This window comes from Myotis davidii, unplaced genomic scaffold, assembly GCF_000327345.1.
Source record: "Myotis davidii unplaced genomic scaffold, ASM32734v1 scaffold187, whole genome shotgun sequence".
NCBI lineage: Eukaryota > Metazoa > Chordata > Mammalia > Chiroptera > Vespertilionidae > Myotis > Myotis davidii.
Window position 1 is genome coordinate 381,074 of NW_006383018.1, and position 17,517 is coordinate 398,590.

The following is a 17,517-nucleotide window of genomic DNA, read 5'->3' on the forward strand; positions in this document are numbered from 1 at the left end:
GGCAGAGAGGCAGAACCAATGGGCAGGGACAACGGGGGGGAGGAGGGGTGAGGGCATGAGCGGGGGGGGATGTGGTGACAGGGACACATATGTAATATCTTAATCAATAAAAAACATATAAAAATCAATAAAATATATTTTTAAAAAAATAAATAAAATTTTGAGGCAATAAAAAAAAAGAATATTCAAATGTATGTTGGCATATGTGAGATGCTTATTGTGTGCAATTTAATCTGCATTTGATTTGGAAAAAATACAGAGAGCTGAAATTTATGGAATTTAATTCAGGATATTAAGCAGACATCAGATCCTTCTGTTTGAATGCTGGGGGGAGCCTGAAGCATGACTTTCAGTAGCGTGCAGGGATTTGCAACTCTTAGACCAGGAGTCAAACTAGACAGTCAATTCCATCCACCATTCCATACTTCCCTTCCTCTACCCTGGAAACCCCCTGTGCCCGAGAGCTATTCCACATTCCTCCTCTGGCCCCCAGACCTGCTTTGTCTGGAAATGGCTATGCTCTTTCCTACCCTCAGAACTTCCTCTGCTTGAGGAGGGCTGGTCGCAGGTAAAGATTATGGTGGAGTACAGTCCAGGGTGGTCACTGCCACTTCTGTGACTTTGGACAAACTTCTCTCAACCCCGAAATGAACAGGTGCATTGATTCATAACTAAAACTTCTCTTAGTTATGAATTTTAGGACAGAATCCTTTATAAGACTCCCTTCCCCAATATCGACTCTCTAAACCCATTCAACACTTATGTGATAAAACAATAGACCAGTAATTAGGGGAAAAGGTTGCTACAACTACCAGTAGCCTCTATACTTTAAATTGCGTACCAGGGAACTGCCTTGGGGCTGAAAGGGACAGCATAAATAACAGAGCATTTATTTGTATTTGATGCCGTCACTGAGCTTCTATCAAAGGGGTGCTTAGCTATATTGGGTATAAGTCAAAGAATGGAGTGGCCTTCCACCCCAGCTCTCTCTGTATTTATACATTTTTAATTCAAAAGTCGGAAGTTACGAGCCGATCAAGGATTCTCTTATACGGGGAGAGAGCTGCGTACAGGAAGGATGTAGAATGCTCTTGTTCTCAGCATTTACAGGTCCTGCTCAGAGCTCATTCCCACAGCAGATGGCTGAGAGAAGCACTGAGAACCTCCCTCCAGTGCGGGGCCCAGGAGTTATCGGGGCACACCTTTCACAGATATAAATATTTAGCTTTGGATGTTAGTCAAGGTCACAGAAATAAGTAACAGGGGTCAACGATGACAAATTCTTCGTTTATATAGTTCATGAAAGATGAACTAAAAGATCTAGAACCTGCAGCCTGGGGGTGGGGGGGGGAGGGTTGTGGGAGGAGATTAAGCCCCTTGGTTTAATTTAATTTCAAAACGTAGGGTTGAGAGGAGGTAACACTCCAAACACCACAGTCCAAGTGTGAAGCAAGGGAAGAAAAATGCTTCATCACTTGAAACGCACGAAGCCCCCTCGCAATCTCTCCACTGCACCCCCATGTATTTGTATCTCACTTCCTCACCTACTCATTTTTCTCCTCACCTTTTTCTGTTCTTCCCTCTCCTGCTATTTATTTCCTCCTCACAACACCATCACAATGCTTGAAATCCAGTTCCAAAATATTTGTGCTTTCTCAATAAAAGCTTTTTTTTTTTTTTTTTTTTGCTATAAACAGTTGTAGTTGTAGAAGGAATTGTCACTTCATCCATAAATCAAAATGTCCTGGTTCAAGTTTCTAATTATATCAATTAAAGAGATTCATACAGCAGCAAAATGTAGCTTTATAGTCAGATAATGTTGTTCCTTCTACCCTGGCTTTACCTTTTTAATGTGATTCCAATGCATTTCTTTCAAGCATTTTTAAAGGTTTTCTTCCCTCCCCTCTGATGTAGTGTGCCAAACTTTCTTTTTCTTATTTTTTAAAATATATTTTTATTGATTTCAGAGAGGAAAGGAGAGGGAGAGAGAGATAGAAACACAATGATGGAGAATCATTGATCAGCTGCCTCCTGCACGCCCCCCACTGGGGATCGAGCCCGTAAACACGGGCAATGTGCCCTTGACTGGAATCGAACCTGGGACCCTTCAGTCCACAGGCTGATGCTCTATCCACTGAGCAAAACCAGCTACGGCCCCCAAACTTCCTTATAGCAACTACATACATTCTTTTTTTTGTGTGGAGGCAATTAAAATTTTGTTGACTAATTGAACATTAAAACAGGCTGATTCCTGTGTGATATGCTGATAAATACCTTTGCTAAATAATCATCTTTCCACGTGCGTACTGTTAACAGCATAAACCAGAGAGCAAATAACAAAAGAAAGCTTGTAAGTTACCTATACACTAAACAGTATATGATGTTTAAATAGTTAACATTTTTGCTATCAGGCACATGATATACTGTGTAGGTTATATGTTTATTTAACATTTTCTTAAATATAATGGGAACTAACACCGGAAATGAGGAAATCAGTTTCATGCTGAGATTCAAAGGGGCCAACTGAGACAAACGCCCACAGAAAGGAGGCACGTACCCCTTTGACTTGAGCAGCGTCATTGGCCAGCCTGGTCGTCAATGCTCCAGTGGTGTTTTTGGGGTCATCAAACCAGCTCACATCCTGTGGCACAGAAAATGGTTTATTCTCTTAAAGCCCAAAGACTCTTAGCTGCACAGACAATGAGAGGGTCTGTTCTGTTTATCATTTATATCTCCTGCATTTAGCACTCAGGATTTGACACTCAATAGAGAAGAAAAGGGACTTAGCAGACCAACACATAAATGTGTCAAATTTTTTTGAATGCCTAATTTGTTCCAAAGATGATTTCTAAGTGATCAATCAATACAGTAGTGAACAACAACAACAGCAAAAAGACAAAGTTGCTGCCTTCAGGAAACCTGAATTCTAGAGGTGAAAGCCACAAACAAATAAATATATACCATGCCAGGTGATAATAATGCTATGAAAAAACATAGAGCAGAGTAAGAAAGATAAAAGTGAGGAAAGGTGCTATTTTATAGACAGGGAGGTGACAGAGAAGGCCTCTCCAAGGTGCCATTTGAGAAGAGATCTGCATAAAGAGAAGAAAGAGAATTTCCGAGAGAAGGAAGAAATAGCATGTGCAAAGGCCCTGTGGCAAAGGCGTACTTGATCTGCTCATGCACAAACAAGAATATCCGAAGGGCTGCCACTAGTCTTAAAAGCACCTTTGTGTGCATTTGTAAAAGTTGCCTCTTCCTCTAGACAGATTTCCTTTCTCAGTTGTCTCTCCCACTCCTCCATTCTCATATTCAGAGAGTCAGTGCATATATCGAAAAATATGTGAAGTGGTGGGTGATGAGGTCCGAGAGGTAGTGGGGGCCACACCTTGTGTGACCTTCCAGTCAACTGCCAAGATTCCAGATTTTTACCCTGAGAGATATGGGAAGCTTTCAGTAGGTTTTGGGCAGAGGTTTGTGATCTGATTTTATTGTAGAAGAATGACTCTGGTTCTTGGGAGATGAACCTACTGGGTTGAGATAAGGATGGAGGTGGTGAGACCGGTTAGAAGGCTATTGTAATATTAAACAGAGAGAAAGGAGTCAGGGATGACGCTAAGAATTTTAGCCTGAACAACTGGTGGAATGAAGCTGCTGTTTATTAATATGGAGGAAGACTAGACAAGGAATGGGCCCTGTGGGGAGGGGAGAGTCTGAAATTCAATTCTGGAAATCAGTATGAAATGTTTATTAGATGGCCACACAGAGAAGCTGAAGAGCAGTTAGGTAACTATTGTTCAGGGCAAAATAAACGAATTAGATTTTTAAAAACGCACCAAAAGAAATCTAGACTAAAAACTCACATTCCATGTAAAATAGGATTTTCTTTGTAAAACCACTTACATTTCTAAATACACAAATATGAAAAAGATTGTATGTTTGAGGTATACATTTATGTCTGTTACAAAAATAACTATAGTCCTAAAAAGTTATCTGAACTGGTGATTTGCATTAAAGCAGTATTTATCATCCCCCCCCACCCCCACTCCCGCCCAAAGAATTAAGAAAAAGAGCCATTATAACTTATTCTAGCACGTGTCAACTTGCTTTGTAAAGCAAGCTGCCAGGTGCCTCCTGCACTGGAACTTAACTTCCTTGAAGATGGGGTCCATTCAGGTTTGAATGACTTATAAAATACTAAGTATTGTAAGCAGAAGGCACTTAAATGTATGATGACTGGACTTCATAATTTATGGAGAGGGCATTACACAAACCATTTGCTCACCTTTCAAAGTGTACTGGACCTAGGAGTTGGTCTAGGGGCCGAGGAGGTAACGCGGCATTTGGCCCTGGACCAGGGTCAGCCTCGAGCCAAAGAGGAATCTCAGCTATCAAAACCTGACTGAGGGTCCTAAGTCAGCGCTCTCCGTCGAATAGTGTTCTGTCGCTCATCAGATTCAGCCCTGGCTCTGTGGGTCACTAGCTAGCAAGTCTGATAACTCGTTCTTCTTTTAAAGTGGCATTGAGTGGTAGGAGTGGGAAAGGGGAGGAACCAAAGCAAATATCACCCAGGAATTCTAAGACAGCACACAGATGTTTCTCAGCCAGGTTCCAGTGCCCCGGCATCTCGGGGGCATCCTTTTACTCACTGGTAAATGAACAGTGGAAAATTACATTACAAAGTCACACGCAAAATGTTCGCGATGGTTATTAAAGAAACTTTCCTCTTTGAACTGGACTTCTTTGGGCTACATTCCTCGAATCTCCTGACCCCTTTCCCCAGGAAAACATCACCTCTATCAGTTAGGGTTTTGAAGGAGTAAAATGTGAGCGCCATTAAATTAAGTCATTATCAGCTAGTGACACTGCAGCTTAAATAAGTCCATCAGTCCCAGCAAAGGAACGGGGCAGTGAAGAAATGGGTGTGGGGTGCATTGTGCCTTGTGGGAAGCAAGGGGGCATCCCTTGCTGGGAAGAAACACCAGCACCCTGGGTATCCCAGGGGAAAGAAGGAAAGAGAGAGGAGAGGGAGGAGGGGGACTGAAGAGCACTTCTGCCTGCTCTGCCAACAGCTGCTGAGGCCAAGCTGGGGGTGAACCTGCTCTGGAGACGGCCTCGCAGCCATCCTGAGCCCGCCCCCTGAAGATGGGCAGACGGCAGGGCCTGAGCCTGCACCTGGCGGCATCCAGCCTCATCTTCCCCACGGGACCCAGGGAAGAGCAGTGCAGGAGCTCCGAAGAGTGACGTGAGAACGCCCCCACCACCTGCCTCCACGGGCCCAGGAGCTCTGCACATCTCAGGGCCCAGTCCTCAATGCACATACCTGTCGCAGCATGGACCTGAACACCAGGTATCGAAGCCGCTTGGTGAGGATCTCCCCGGCTTTGCCAAATGTGTAGCCCTGTGGAGAGTGAGAGGACACCATAAGGAAGGGGACCTGTCAGAGGCCGAGGTGCAGATGGCATGGTGGCACGGCGAAAGCAGAGAGGAAGTGCCTGGGTGGGGCATCAGCAGAGCAGAGGCCGTCCTGAATGCCCGCGCCTCCTGCAGAATCAGAGGAGAGGAGGAAGGCAACCACAGCTCCACTGTGCTCCCGGGTAGCATGCTGGGCATGACTGAGAGAGAGGGAAGAAACAGATGCAAAGAGCACAAGTGAAGAAAGAACCACCTCACACAGGCCTAGGCACTTAGTCACGTTATCTCTTTTAATCATCTGCAGTGGTCGGCAAACTCATTAGTCAACAGAGCCAAGTATCAACAGTACAACGATTGAAAATTCTTTTGAGAGCCAAATTTTTTAAACTTAAACTATATAGGTAGGTACATTGTTATTAGCTTAATTAGGGTACTCCTCAGGCTTAGGAAGAGCCACACTCAAGGGGCCAAAGAGCCGCATGTGGCTTGCGAGCCGCAGTTTGCCAACCTCGGATCTAGGGCAGTTAATGATCCTTATTTAACAAATGAGAAAACTTAGTTTAAATTAATTATATGCCTGAGGATACAACATTAAAAACTGGTTCAACTTGTACTTGACCTATGTCTAACACGAAAACCCATCATGCCTTACAATACTCATCTCTTAGGGCACTGAATTCCTGTGGTCTGTTCCCTCTGATCTCATTAATGTTAGAGCTGGAATGGTAAGAGTGAAGAGGAGGAGGTAAGCAAGGAAGCCAGAGGAGGCAAAACATTTTTTTTAATATCCAAAGAAATTTAGCTGCGAATAGCCCAGTTAATATAGGAGCAATTCTAGTAAAAAGCAAATTAAATAGATGTTTTTAAATTCTCAGAGTGGAATAATGATGCATTTCTCAAAATCAGTAAAATGAAAATGTAGACACTTACCTGAAGGAAAAATGTAATAAAAGAAATAATTCCGAGGACTAGAAACAACAGTGAGAACAAGTTACTGTTCTGTCGTTGTGTTTCAGGATCATTGTTTCTGGTAAAAATCTGTTAAGAAAATAATTAAAGGGTTCAATCACTACAGAAGTCATTCAGGGTCAGACCCATTTCCCATCTAGCGCAGTAACCAGGGGTCAAGAGGCCTTTGGTATATTGAAGGTTGGGGCTGGCTTCCCTAATCCCAAACTGAAAGGTGTACATGCATCCCCTTCCTTAGAGACTGATAATGGGTCTGTCATTCCCAAATCACCCCAACCCTTTTCCTGCTCAGACTCCCCCTCGGAGCCATGAGTGCCACACCTACTCTGTGAAGTGGAACTGAGACCGAATACTCTGCTCCTCCTTTGGTGGGAAACTACGCTGTACGGCCACTCACTGCTTTACAATTTGGACCTTTCACATTGTCCCAAGGTGTCTGGAGACAAGTCTGCTGGTGTGATTTGGGTGAATCAGAAAGCGGTGGTCGTCCACTCAGTGCAAAAAAAAGAGAGGTGCTTCCTTGACCCAGCCTTCTCTGTAGCATGGCCAGTTAGGAAGCCAGTGGGGAGCTACAGCCAGCCGACCCAACACCACACATGGAGGCACTCCCAGAGAGGGGCAGAAGAGCTACTAGGATATACTGGGCTCTAGGAATGCAGAGAATAACCACTCCACAGGGGAAGACAGCAAACATCGCTCTAAACAGTGAGCCCAAATCAGTGTTGTAACAGCCACATTCCCAACCCAACCCAGACAATTTTATTCTTTGTAAAGAAAAAAAGCTTTTTAGAAAAAATTAATTTTTCTTGATGTCATTCCAACAAAAATAATAGCTACCAATCAGTGAGTTCTTACTCTGTGCCAGGCACTATTCTAAGCAAATTCATGTATACTCTTCTTTTATCCTCACAATCACTTCCTGAGGTTTGTTTTATTATCATCACTGTTTTACACAGAGGAAAACTAAGCACAGAGAGGTTAATTAACACGTTCAAAGTAACACAGCCAAGCAAGCGATGATTCAGGGATATAATCCCAAGCAACCTAACTCACAGCCCACAACCTTAAACTCTGTGTTACAAACCTTCAATGAGGCCGATGGCTGATTGCCTACCTAATAATATCTAGGAGCTAATGTGTCAGTCTGGACCACTTGCTTTTTTAATTTTATTTTAAAAAAATATATATTTTATTGATTTTATACAGAGAGGAAGGGAGAGGGATAGAGGGTTAGGAACATTGAAGAGCGAGAAACATTGATCAGCTGTCTCTTGTACACCCCCTACTGGGGATGTGCCCGCAACCAAGGTACATGCCCTTCACTGGAATCGAACCTGGGACCCTTCAGTCCTCAGGCCGACGCTCTATCCACTGAGCCAAACTGGTTAGGGCTGGACCACTTGCTTTTAAACCTATTGTTATGTAAGAGGTGAGAGAAACAAAAAATGCTTAAATTGAGTTTTTGTTGTACACAGCAAAAACCCATTCTTAACTAATCCAATTCCTTTTTTCCCCCCTAATGATACCACTATCTCCCTCTCTGCCTGCAAGACCAATGTTAGAAAGGGAATTGGCAAAATATAGGCCACCACCCAAATGTTTATATAACGTTTTAACATGACAACTTTTGCACTACAATGGCAAGGTTGAGTATTTGCCACAGAGACCATATGGCCTACAGAGCCTGAAATATTTACTATCTTATCCTTTATAGAAAAAATATTTGCTAAACTCCTGACCTAGAACATATGCTCCATGCAATCGGACCCTGTCTCCTTCTTGCTACCTTTTCAGCCCCTAGAACAGTAGCTGGCACAAAGCAGACACAGAAAAAATATTTCTTCATATTAAAACTATTTCTTAATATGAATACATTAAGCATATGAATGGCAACCTGAAATAAGTTAGCCAGGCATGGGTAGACCTGAATACTTATGGCAGTTTTTGATATAATCAAAAGTTAGTGTTTGGCCTATGTTGTATGTAGTGATCCATTTCTTTTTCCATTTCCAGAAGTTAGGGCCAGGGTATCCTCAGTTTGAGGTCTGAATATCTGTCACTAAAAAGAAAGCATTACTGCCTGGAGCGTACCTTTTTTGTTGAAAATGCCATCATTAAAAGCAAGTGCAACCAACGTATGACAATTGCAATCTTTTGGAAGCTGCTCCATTTGTTTGCATCTTAATAAACGAGATGGACTTCTTATGGAGGCAGCAAGCTAGGCCTGCTCATGTCTTGATAAGTGCATTTATCAGAGAAGAGTTCCCTCTGACAAATACACGAGGGACTCTCTCTGCTTGGTGGTGATAGGACAGCTCATGACGTTTACTCAGAGCCTAGTAATGGCAGGTAAGGTTCAGTCACCTAGTCAGTTTCATCAACTACTTCAGGGATCTGGTCCCTTGGGGCCTAGAGAAAGCGACTACCAGACTTCTATTCTTACATCTTCAAGCTGCTTAGTTTCATGAAAAGGAACATGTTCTTTGTGGCTTTTATATACATCTAAAGGCCCAGTGCATGAAATTTGTGCACTTGGGGGGGGGGTTCCCATCAGCCTGGCCTGCGCCCTCTTGCAGTCTGGGAGGCCTCGGGGGAATTTCGACTGACTGCAGTCGGACATCCTTAGCACTGCTGTGGAGGTGGGAGAGGTTCCCGCCACTACAGCTGTGCTTGCCAGCCATGAGCCCGGCTACTGGCTGAGTGGTGCTCTCCTTGTGGGAGCACACTGACCACCAGGGGGCAGCTTCTGCGTTGAGCATCTGCTTCATGGTGGTCAGTGCACATCATAGCGACTGGTCATTTGGACATCCAGTCGATTTGCACATTAGCCTTTTATTATATAGGATTACAAATATATACAGTTCATTCTTTAGTCAGGACTCACAAGTAAATCCAGAAGTAAACATAAACACTCACCCCTATGATCTTTGAAAATATCACTGAAAATGCTGGTTGCAGGCCTCCATTTATAATGGCACAAAATATACCCACCACAAAATAAGGCCATTCGGTGATATTCAGCTTTAGAATCCTCCAAAAGCTAACTGGAGGTAAATCTTCATCCTGGAAAACACAAAATAGTTCAACAGGCTAGTAAGAAAAAGAATTGATACTTAGTTGATTTAATGATGCACAGTTCTTCCATATACAAAAAAAATTTTAATGAATGTATCTAATTCTTATTTCCGAATCAATTGATGGTTCTTTAGCTTTAAAAAAAAAAAAAAAGCATGCCCAGCCAGTGTTGTTCAGTTGGTTGAGCATGGACCCATGCAACAAGAGGTCACTGGTTCGATTCTAAGTCAGGGCACATACCTAGCTTGTGGGCTCAATCCCTAATTGGGCATGCAGAAGACAGCAGATTAATGTTTCTCTCAAAGATGTTTCCATCTTTCCCTTTCCCTTCCTCTTTCTCTAAAATAAAAAATATAAATACTTAAAAAAGCACTGACTGATTGTTACTCCTCTATTTTTAAAGAACTAAATGATATTTCCACAAACATGACAAGAATATTTGCAAGTAGGGATAAAAGAATAGAAATGTTTATATTTGAAGCCCTATAATAATATTTCTCTTCACATTATACATTATAATTCTATAATTCTTGACCTATAAATTATCATTCATAAATTCTAGCCCAAGTCTAACATGTTGAGATTTTGGTTTGTGGAACGCTCTGGGGGATAGGACAGGAGGATTCTGGATAACCCTTTCTTGTTCCCACTCCTACCCCACCCCTAGCCCTCCGTACCAAGGCCTCTTTTTCACTAAGCTTTCTGTCTTGGCTTTGTGGTGCATGGATACTCTTGCGAGATGATCTTCTTCTTACTAGACTGGATCCTGAATCTTTTGGAGACATTTCCAAGTCATCTGTTTCACTTTTGGATTCACTTGTTTCATTTTCTAATTCAATTTCATTTCCTCTTGTCTAAAATAAACAAGATATATGCATAAGCTGGTTAGGCTCCATTAACCCATGAAAATTAATCACTGAATATCAGGTATCCAGGAAAATGGCAATCTGAATAAACATACAGGAAAGGGTAAAGTTAAACCGCCATTTTGTTTTTTATAATATATTTGAAAATTAAAACCACTAAATAAGAAGGATTCCCACTAAATATGCTAAAATGGCATGGCATCACTCCACATAGCTGATCTAGTCATCTGTTTTGTGGGTGTTTTTGGCTCAGTCATGTTTGCTTTGGACCAGTGCTGCCAACAGAAACATGGTATAAGCCATACTGTGAGCCACAGCTGTCATTTTAAATTTTCTCAGTGGCCACATTAAAAAGTGTGAGACAAGTACTAACAATCTTTTTGTGTGAATTTATTTTTTTATATTTTGATTTTAATAATTCTTCATTGTTGAAAGAATTACATATATCCCCCTTTCCGCCCATTGACCCCCTCAAACCCGCCCCCATCCTCCTGCCCCAGGCCTTCAGCACCCTATTGTCTATGTCCATGGGTTCTGCATATAAGGTCTTTGATTGATTACCTCCCACTCCCCCACCCACTCTCCCCTACCTTCCCTCTGGGATTCCACACTCTGTTCCATGCTTCCATGTCTCTGGATCCACTCTGTTCATCAATTTATTTTGTTATTTAGATTCCACATATGAGTGCATTCACGTGATACTTGTCTTTCTCTGACTGACCTATTTCACTTAGCATGATACTCTCCAGGTCCCTACGCTTGCTGTCTCAAAGGGTAAGAGATTCTTCTTTTTACTGCTGCATAGTATTCCATGCTATAAATTTACCACAGCTTTTTTATCCACTCATCTACTAATGGGCACTTGGGCTGTTGCCAGATTTAGCTATTGTAAATTGTGCTGCTATGAACATAGGGGTCATACATTCTTTATGATTGGTGCTTTGGGTTTCTTAGGATATAGTCCTAGAAGTGGGATCACTGGGTCAAATGGCAGTTCCATATTTAATTTTGGGGGGAAACTCCATACTGTTTTCCATAATGGCTGCACCAGTCTGCATTCTCACCAGCAGTGTACTAGGGTTCCCTTCTCTCCACATCCTCACCAGCTCTTGTCATTTGTGGATTTGTTGATGGTAGCCATTCTTACAGGTGTGAGGTGAGACCTCATTGTTGTTTTAATTTACATCTCTCTGATGATCAGTGACTTTGAGCATTTTTTCATATGTCTCTTGGCCAGTAATATCAATTTTAATTATATATTTTATTTAACCTAATGTATTGAAGACATTAGCATTTTAGCATGTAATCAGTGCAGATATTTATTGAAATATTTTGCATTCTTTTGTATTAAGTATTCAGAATCTGGAATGCATTTTCTGCTTACAAACACTTCAATTCAGATTAACCATTATTCTGCTCAACAGCCACATGTAAACCTTTTTAGACTTTTCTTTAACTTTCTCTAATAAGCCTTCTTTATTTTCCCTCCTTTAAAGAGAAATAAGATATCTAAAACAGTGGTCTAATCCTAAATCCCTCAAGTATTTTTTTTCCCTCACTTCTCAAGATAATCAAATCAACTTACCTTTACTTATAGTACTAAGCACAGCAAAATCAGTGTATACCTGAGGTACTTTAGGAAAATCTGGAGGTAGACTGTACCTGCATTGTGACAAGTTTGAAGTAAATGCCTTTCTCTTTCATGAGTTCATCATGATTTCCTTTCTCTACAATGACTCCATCATCAAAACCAGCAATTATATCAGCGTTACGAACTGTAGACAACCGATGTGCTATCACGATGGTGGTCCGGCCTTTTCTGGCCTAAAGAGAGGAAAATTTGTCTTTTGAACACATGAACCATTTTAGGCAAAAATTTATTCATTCAACTTGTGTTTACTGAGTATCAATGTTTACATTGTAAAACCATCCAAGCTATATAATGTAGTCTCTGGCTTTAGTAAATATACAGTCAATTGATACTGGCTTAAATGATGCTTTATACTTATAATAAAGATAAGTATACATATGATAGTCACATGTTAATATTATGTACACCCCTAAGTTTACAGTTTAAGGGCTTATTCAAATTAAAAACTCTAGAGCCCAGGCATTGGCCAATCAGAGCAGACACAGGCCAGTGTGCCACACTGGTGCACACTAGCTATTTCACAGGATTTCTGGAGGATCAAGACAGGCAGTAACTAGGAGGCAGCACAGTCCAGATAGACTTCAGCGTCACATTGATTTCACCTCATATCTTAGTTCTTCCATTTATGAATTCCAGTGTTTTATCCAAATCTGTTAACCTGCGTGAGGATCAATTTATTCAAACATAAAATGGGGATGATAATAGTACTCATTTTTTTTTCAGAATAAGTGTGATACTAAATAAAATAATGCACGTGAAGCATTGTGACATACACACAGGAAGTTCTAAGTAAATGATCCTTTGCCTAGGTGAAGCACTATGGAAACACTGAAGAGCTATAGATAATTCTAATGTCAATCTCAGTGTTATTTTAATACTAAACACAGCCAGATAACCAGAATTTGTATGAGATTTCTTTAGGTTTTGTAACTTTTCCAATGCTTATGATATTTGGTACTCTATATTTTCCTTCTGGAACTGGCAATAAAATTCTCAAAACAAATTACCAGAAAAGATATCAAGATCAATATGAGAAAAAGTGGAAAACTCTAAGGAGAAAAATACATGTAGGAAAATTAGGTAATGGCAACTAGAAAGTAGAGAAGACAATGGCTCAATGCTTTGGACGTTTTCAAGAAAAGGATAACAAAAACGTGCTTTTAAATTTTTTAATACTTTTTTGTTGATTTTTAGAGAGAGAGGAAGGGAGCAGGAGAGAGAGAAATATCGGTGTAAAAGGGAAACATCTATCAGCTGCCTCCTGCAAGCCGTCTATGGGGGATTGAGCCCGCACGCACCCTGGGCATGTGTCCTGACTGGGAATCAAACCAGCAACCTTTCAGTGCATGGGAAGATGCCCAACCAACTGATCCACACCAGTCAGGGCAGCAGAAAGTATTTTTAAATGCAACATTTTAAAATAGTTTTTATTTATAAGTTAATACTATTGTAGAATAATAAGAAAACACAGATGTGAAATTACAGATAAGCAGAGCGAAGGCGGAAAACACCACACAATTTTTATAACCTTTTTCCTCCCTCAACAATCTATTAAGCACAATGACGGGATGTTTAAAGGAACATGCAGTGTTGTTTTATTATTAGAGAGAGGAAGAGTTGGGACAAATACGAGTTCATCTTTGAATTCTACTGTGACACTTCCACTCAGAGCGCTTTTGGGTTAAAAGATCTCCACATTCCTCGTCCTCACGGAGCTGGCCTGGTTACGTTGTATGCCAGGGACACAGCACCTAGTGCCTGGCACAGAAGAAGCACTCAAATCCTCTTTGGTGAATGACTCACACCAACTCAAGAATTGGAGGAAGTTCAAACCCTGTTGCTAGTCAAGGACATGTCATGGTCTCTCTCTGGGGGATAAGAGGTTTCTCATTTCGCATGGAGTCTTCATTAAGCCTTTAACATCTTGGAAATTAAACGTGAACCTACGGATTATATTTCCCTCTTGTCGACAAAAGTAAAAACTCACAAAACCTCAATAACAGGTTTTCTCTAAAACTACATTTTCAAGATTACAATAAAGACCCATTTTCCTTTGAGTCTGTATTTCTCATTGTTTAATTTTAAAAATGTGCAAGTACCTTTTAATGGGAGTTTATTCATCTCTATTTAAAAAAATAAGTAAATAGAAACGAAACAAACAGATCCAGAGGCCTGCTTATTTTATTTTGATAGTGGAAGGAATCACTTTAGAAGCGATTGAAAATTTACTTAAAAAAAAATAATACTAAGGCCCTGGCCAGGTAGCTTAGTTAATTAGAGCATCGTCTTGATACGCCAAGTTTGTCATAAGAGAATCAACCAATGAATGCATAAATAAGTGAAACAATAAACTGATGCTTCTTTCTCTCTCTCTCTCTACCTTGCTTTCTCTCAAAAGAAATCAATAAATAAAAATACTAAGAATAACTTAAGGTGAGATGATCTAATGCTTATGAATCAGGGTTGTTTGAATTGAGGCTCACACACCTTATCCAGAGCCGCCTGAACCACTGCTTCACTTTCAGTGTCCAAGGCTGACGTGGCCTCATCCAGCAGCAGGATCTTGGGGTTGCGAACCAGGGCCCGAGCGATGGCGATTCTCTGTTTCTGTCCGCCACTCAGCTGCGCCCCTCTCTCTCCAACCAGGGTGTCAAATTTCTACAGCAGAAAACACAGGATGATTTAACAGAAGCACAAGCTATCTCAGCTCCCGTTTTAAGATGGGAAGGAATCCCCTAGACCAGTGGTCGGCAAACTCATTAGTCAACAGAGCCAAATATCAACAATACAACGACTGAAATTTCTTTTGAGAGCCAAATTTTACTTCCAACTCTCCCAGAGCCCATCCACACTCGTCTTGTATACTTGTTTCATCTATCTCTTTTCGTTCATCCCCTCTATATGTCCAAACCATCTCAACATACCTTTCTCAATCCTCGACACTACATCTTTTTTCACTCCACAACGTTCCCTAAAATTAACTTAATAAACTTTACTTAAAGTTTTAAGTCATCTTCGCACTGAACATGTGTGCCCGCACATGGTATTTTGTGGAAGAGCCACACTCAAGGGACCAAAGAGCCGCGGTTTGCCGACCACTGCCCTAGACCAGTGGTTCTCAACCTGTGGGTTGCAACCTCTTTGGGGGCTCGAATGACCCTTTCACAGGGGTCACCTAAGACCGTCAGAAAACACATATATAATTACACATTGCTTTTGTGATTAATCACTGTGCTTTAATTATGTTCAATTTGTAACAATGAAATTGGGGGTCACCACAACATGAAGAACTGTATTAAAGGGTCGTGGCATTAGGAAGGTTGAGAACCACTGCCCTAGACCATGCCAGCCTCACAGGTAATACAATCCAGTTCCTTAAAACTTGGCAATAACCAACCTTCCTTTTCAAAAATATGACTGGCTGGGCCGAAACCTGTTTGGCTCAGTGGATAGAGCGTCGGCCTGCGGACTGAAAGGTCCCAGGTTCGATTCTGGTCAAGGGCATGTACCTGGGTTGTGGGCACATCCCCAGTGGGAGATGTGCAAGAGGCAGCTGATCGATGTTTCTCTCTCATCAATGTTTTTGACTATCTCTCTCCCTTCCTCTCTGTAAAAAATCAATAAAATATATTTAAAAAAAAAATCTGACTGGCTGCTAGAGCTTTAAAATCTGAAGTTGTCTGGATTTCCCTTCTTAGAAGATTCCTCCAGATCACAGTTTCCTAACTTGTTAAGCATTAGGTCAGCATTCTAGTCTCTGAACCTCTAGCATGACAAAGATCAAGAAGGACTTATGCCCTAACCGGTTTGGCTCAGTGGATAGAGTGTTGGCCTGCAGACTGAAGGGTCTCAGGTTTGATTCCGGTCAAGGGCATGTACCTTGGTTGCAGGCACATGCCCAGTAGGGGGTGTGCAGGAGGCAGCTGATCGATGCTTCTCTCTCATCGATGTTTCTAACTCTATCCCACTCCCTTCCCCTCTGTAAAAAAATCAATAAAAATATTTTTTTAATAAAAGAAGAACTTACGTTAGGCAGTTTCATGATAAAGTCATAGGCATTGGCTTCCTTGACAGCTTTCTCAATCTCGTCCATGGTGACATTTTCACGGCCATAGCGAATGTTTTCGGCTATTGTGGTGGCAAACAGCACAGGCTCCTGACTCACCACTCCAGTAATTTCCCGCAGATACCTGACGTTTATGGTCCTGATGTCCTGTCCATCAATGCTGACCTGAAATGAAAAGTGTGAATTTTATTCACTGTGGCACTGGAGCGTGTGGTCTGCAATGGTACTGTGATCGCTGCAGCATCTAGCCCGGCCAGCGCCCTCTCACCATGCCCTCCGTGGGGTCGTACAGCCGCTGCATCAGCTGGACGGTGGTGCTTTTCCCACAGCCGCTGTTCCCAACCAGGGCCACCGTCTGCCCACTCCGAACCTGCAGGTTGAGGCCCTTCAGGATCTAGCAGGACGAATGAGAAATAAACTTCAGAGCAATGCACAGGACTATGAACGGACAAATGAATTCAAAATGAGGTTTAAATATTCACATTCTTTTAAAGTCTCTAAAGGAAAGTATGAGAAATTCTTTATTCAATACATCATTGAATCATTGATTAGTCATTTATCATTGTACCTTAACTTCTTTTCGAGATGGGTAACTGAAGTGAACATTTGTGAATTCCAAATTTCCCTGAATATTATCTGGTTTGTGCCCATTCTTCGAATAGCTGTCAATGCTTGGCTTCTAAACAGAATAAAATACCAGAAGATTTAACTAGGTTTGTGTGACATTTGTGGAGAGTTGGAACAAGTGATAAAGAAATCTACTTTGGAACTAGAAAAACTTTTAAATAGCTGGGTAAACAGCCAGCGGAGACTTACATTATCAATTATCTTGAAGATTTCATATGCTGCTCCTCTTGCATTTGCAAATGCTTCAATGCTTGGCGATGCCTGTCCAATACTAAAGGCCCCAATTAACACAGAGAAGAAGACCTGAAGAATGTGAAGGAAAATCGTCAAGTTACTGAGGCACTGTTTAGACAATTTTTTTTATACTCTTTTTTCTTAATACAACTTATTAAATTTTAAAATGGCAAGGCAACATATAAATAATGGGTGTTAAAAATATCTTTAAAAATATTTAAAAGTTTAAGTACTTTTCAACTTAGAATGCAGGGTTAGCCTTACTTGCTCAGTGTGTAAATTCTATAGGACCAGACTATTACTAGTATAATAGAATATTTTAATATTTCTTGAATTTTGGTTTAGATCATCAGGAGAAGATAGAGGAAATACACCCGAGTAGGAGACACACAAGGTCTAGGTCTGAATCCTGGGCTAAGCATTAATTGGCTATATGTCTCCAGGCAATCCTTCTAGAGTTTCTGGGTTTCAATTTCTTCATTTGCAAAAACAGGCAAGATTCTATTTTCCATACCCAGCAACCTTAGAGCTGGTGTATCAAATGAAACAGTATATATAAAAATATTTTGTAAATTATAAAGGACACACACCTAAGGCATTATTTTTTACCAGGT

At 41.2% G+C, this 17,517-nt stretch overlaps 1 protein-coding gene across 1 annotated transcript in view; it reads right to left on the minus strand.

The window, feature by feature from the left end:
* The window catches only part of ABCB1 (ATP binding cassette subfamily B member 1), a 79,010-nt gene that overhangs the window by 20,944 nt on the left and 40,549 nt on the right, over positions 1–17,517 (minus strand). The window contains exons 10-20 of the mRNA XM_006779165.2: positions 16,859–16,972; positions 16,611–16,721; positions 16,311–16,436; positions 16,004–16,207; positions 14,464–14,634; positions 11,988–12,149; positions 10,137–10,313; positions 9,301–9,447; positions 6,346–6,453; positions 5,324–5,401; positions 2,558–2,641 (exon numbers count right to left, since the gene is read on the minus strand). Of these exons, the coding sequence (XP_006779228.1) occupies positions 2,558–2,641; positions 5,324–5,401; positions 6,346–6,453; positions 9,301–9,447; positions 10,137–10,313; positions 11,988–12,149; positions 14,464–14,634; positions 16,004–16,207; positions 16,311–16,436; positions 16,611–16,721; positions 16,859–16,972 (1,482 nt within the window). The remainder of the gene's footprint in view (positions 1–2,557; positions 2,642–5,323; positions 5,402–6,345; positions 6,454–9,300; positions 9,448–10,136; positions 10,314–11,987; positions 12,150–14,463; positions 14,635–16,003; positions 16,208–16,310; positions 16,437–16,610; positions 16,722–16,858; positions 16,973–17,517) is intronic.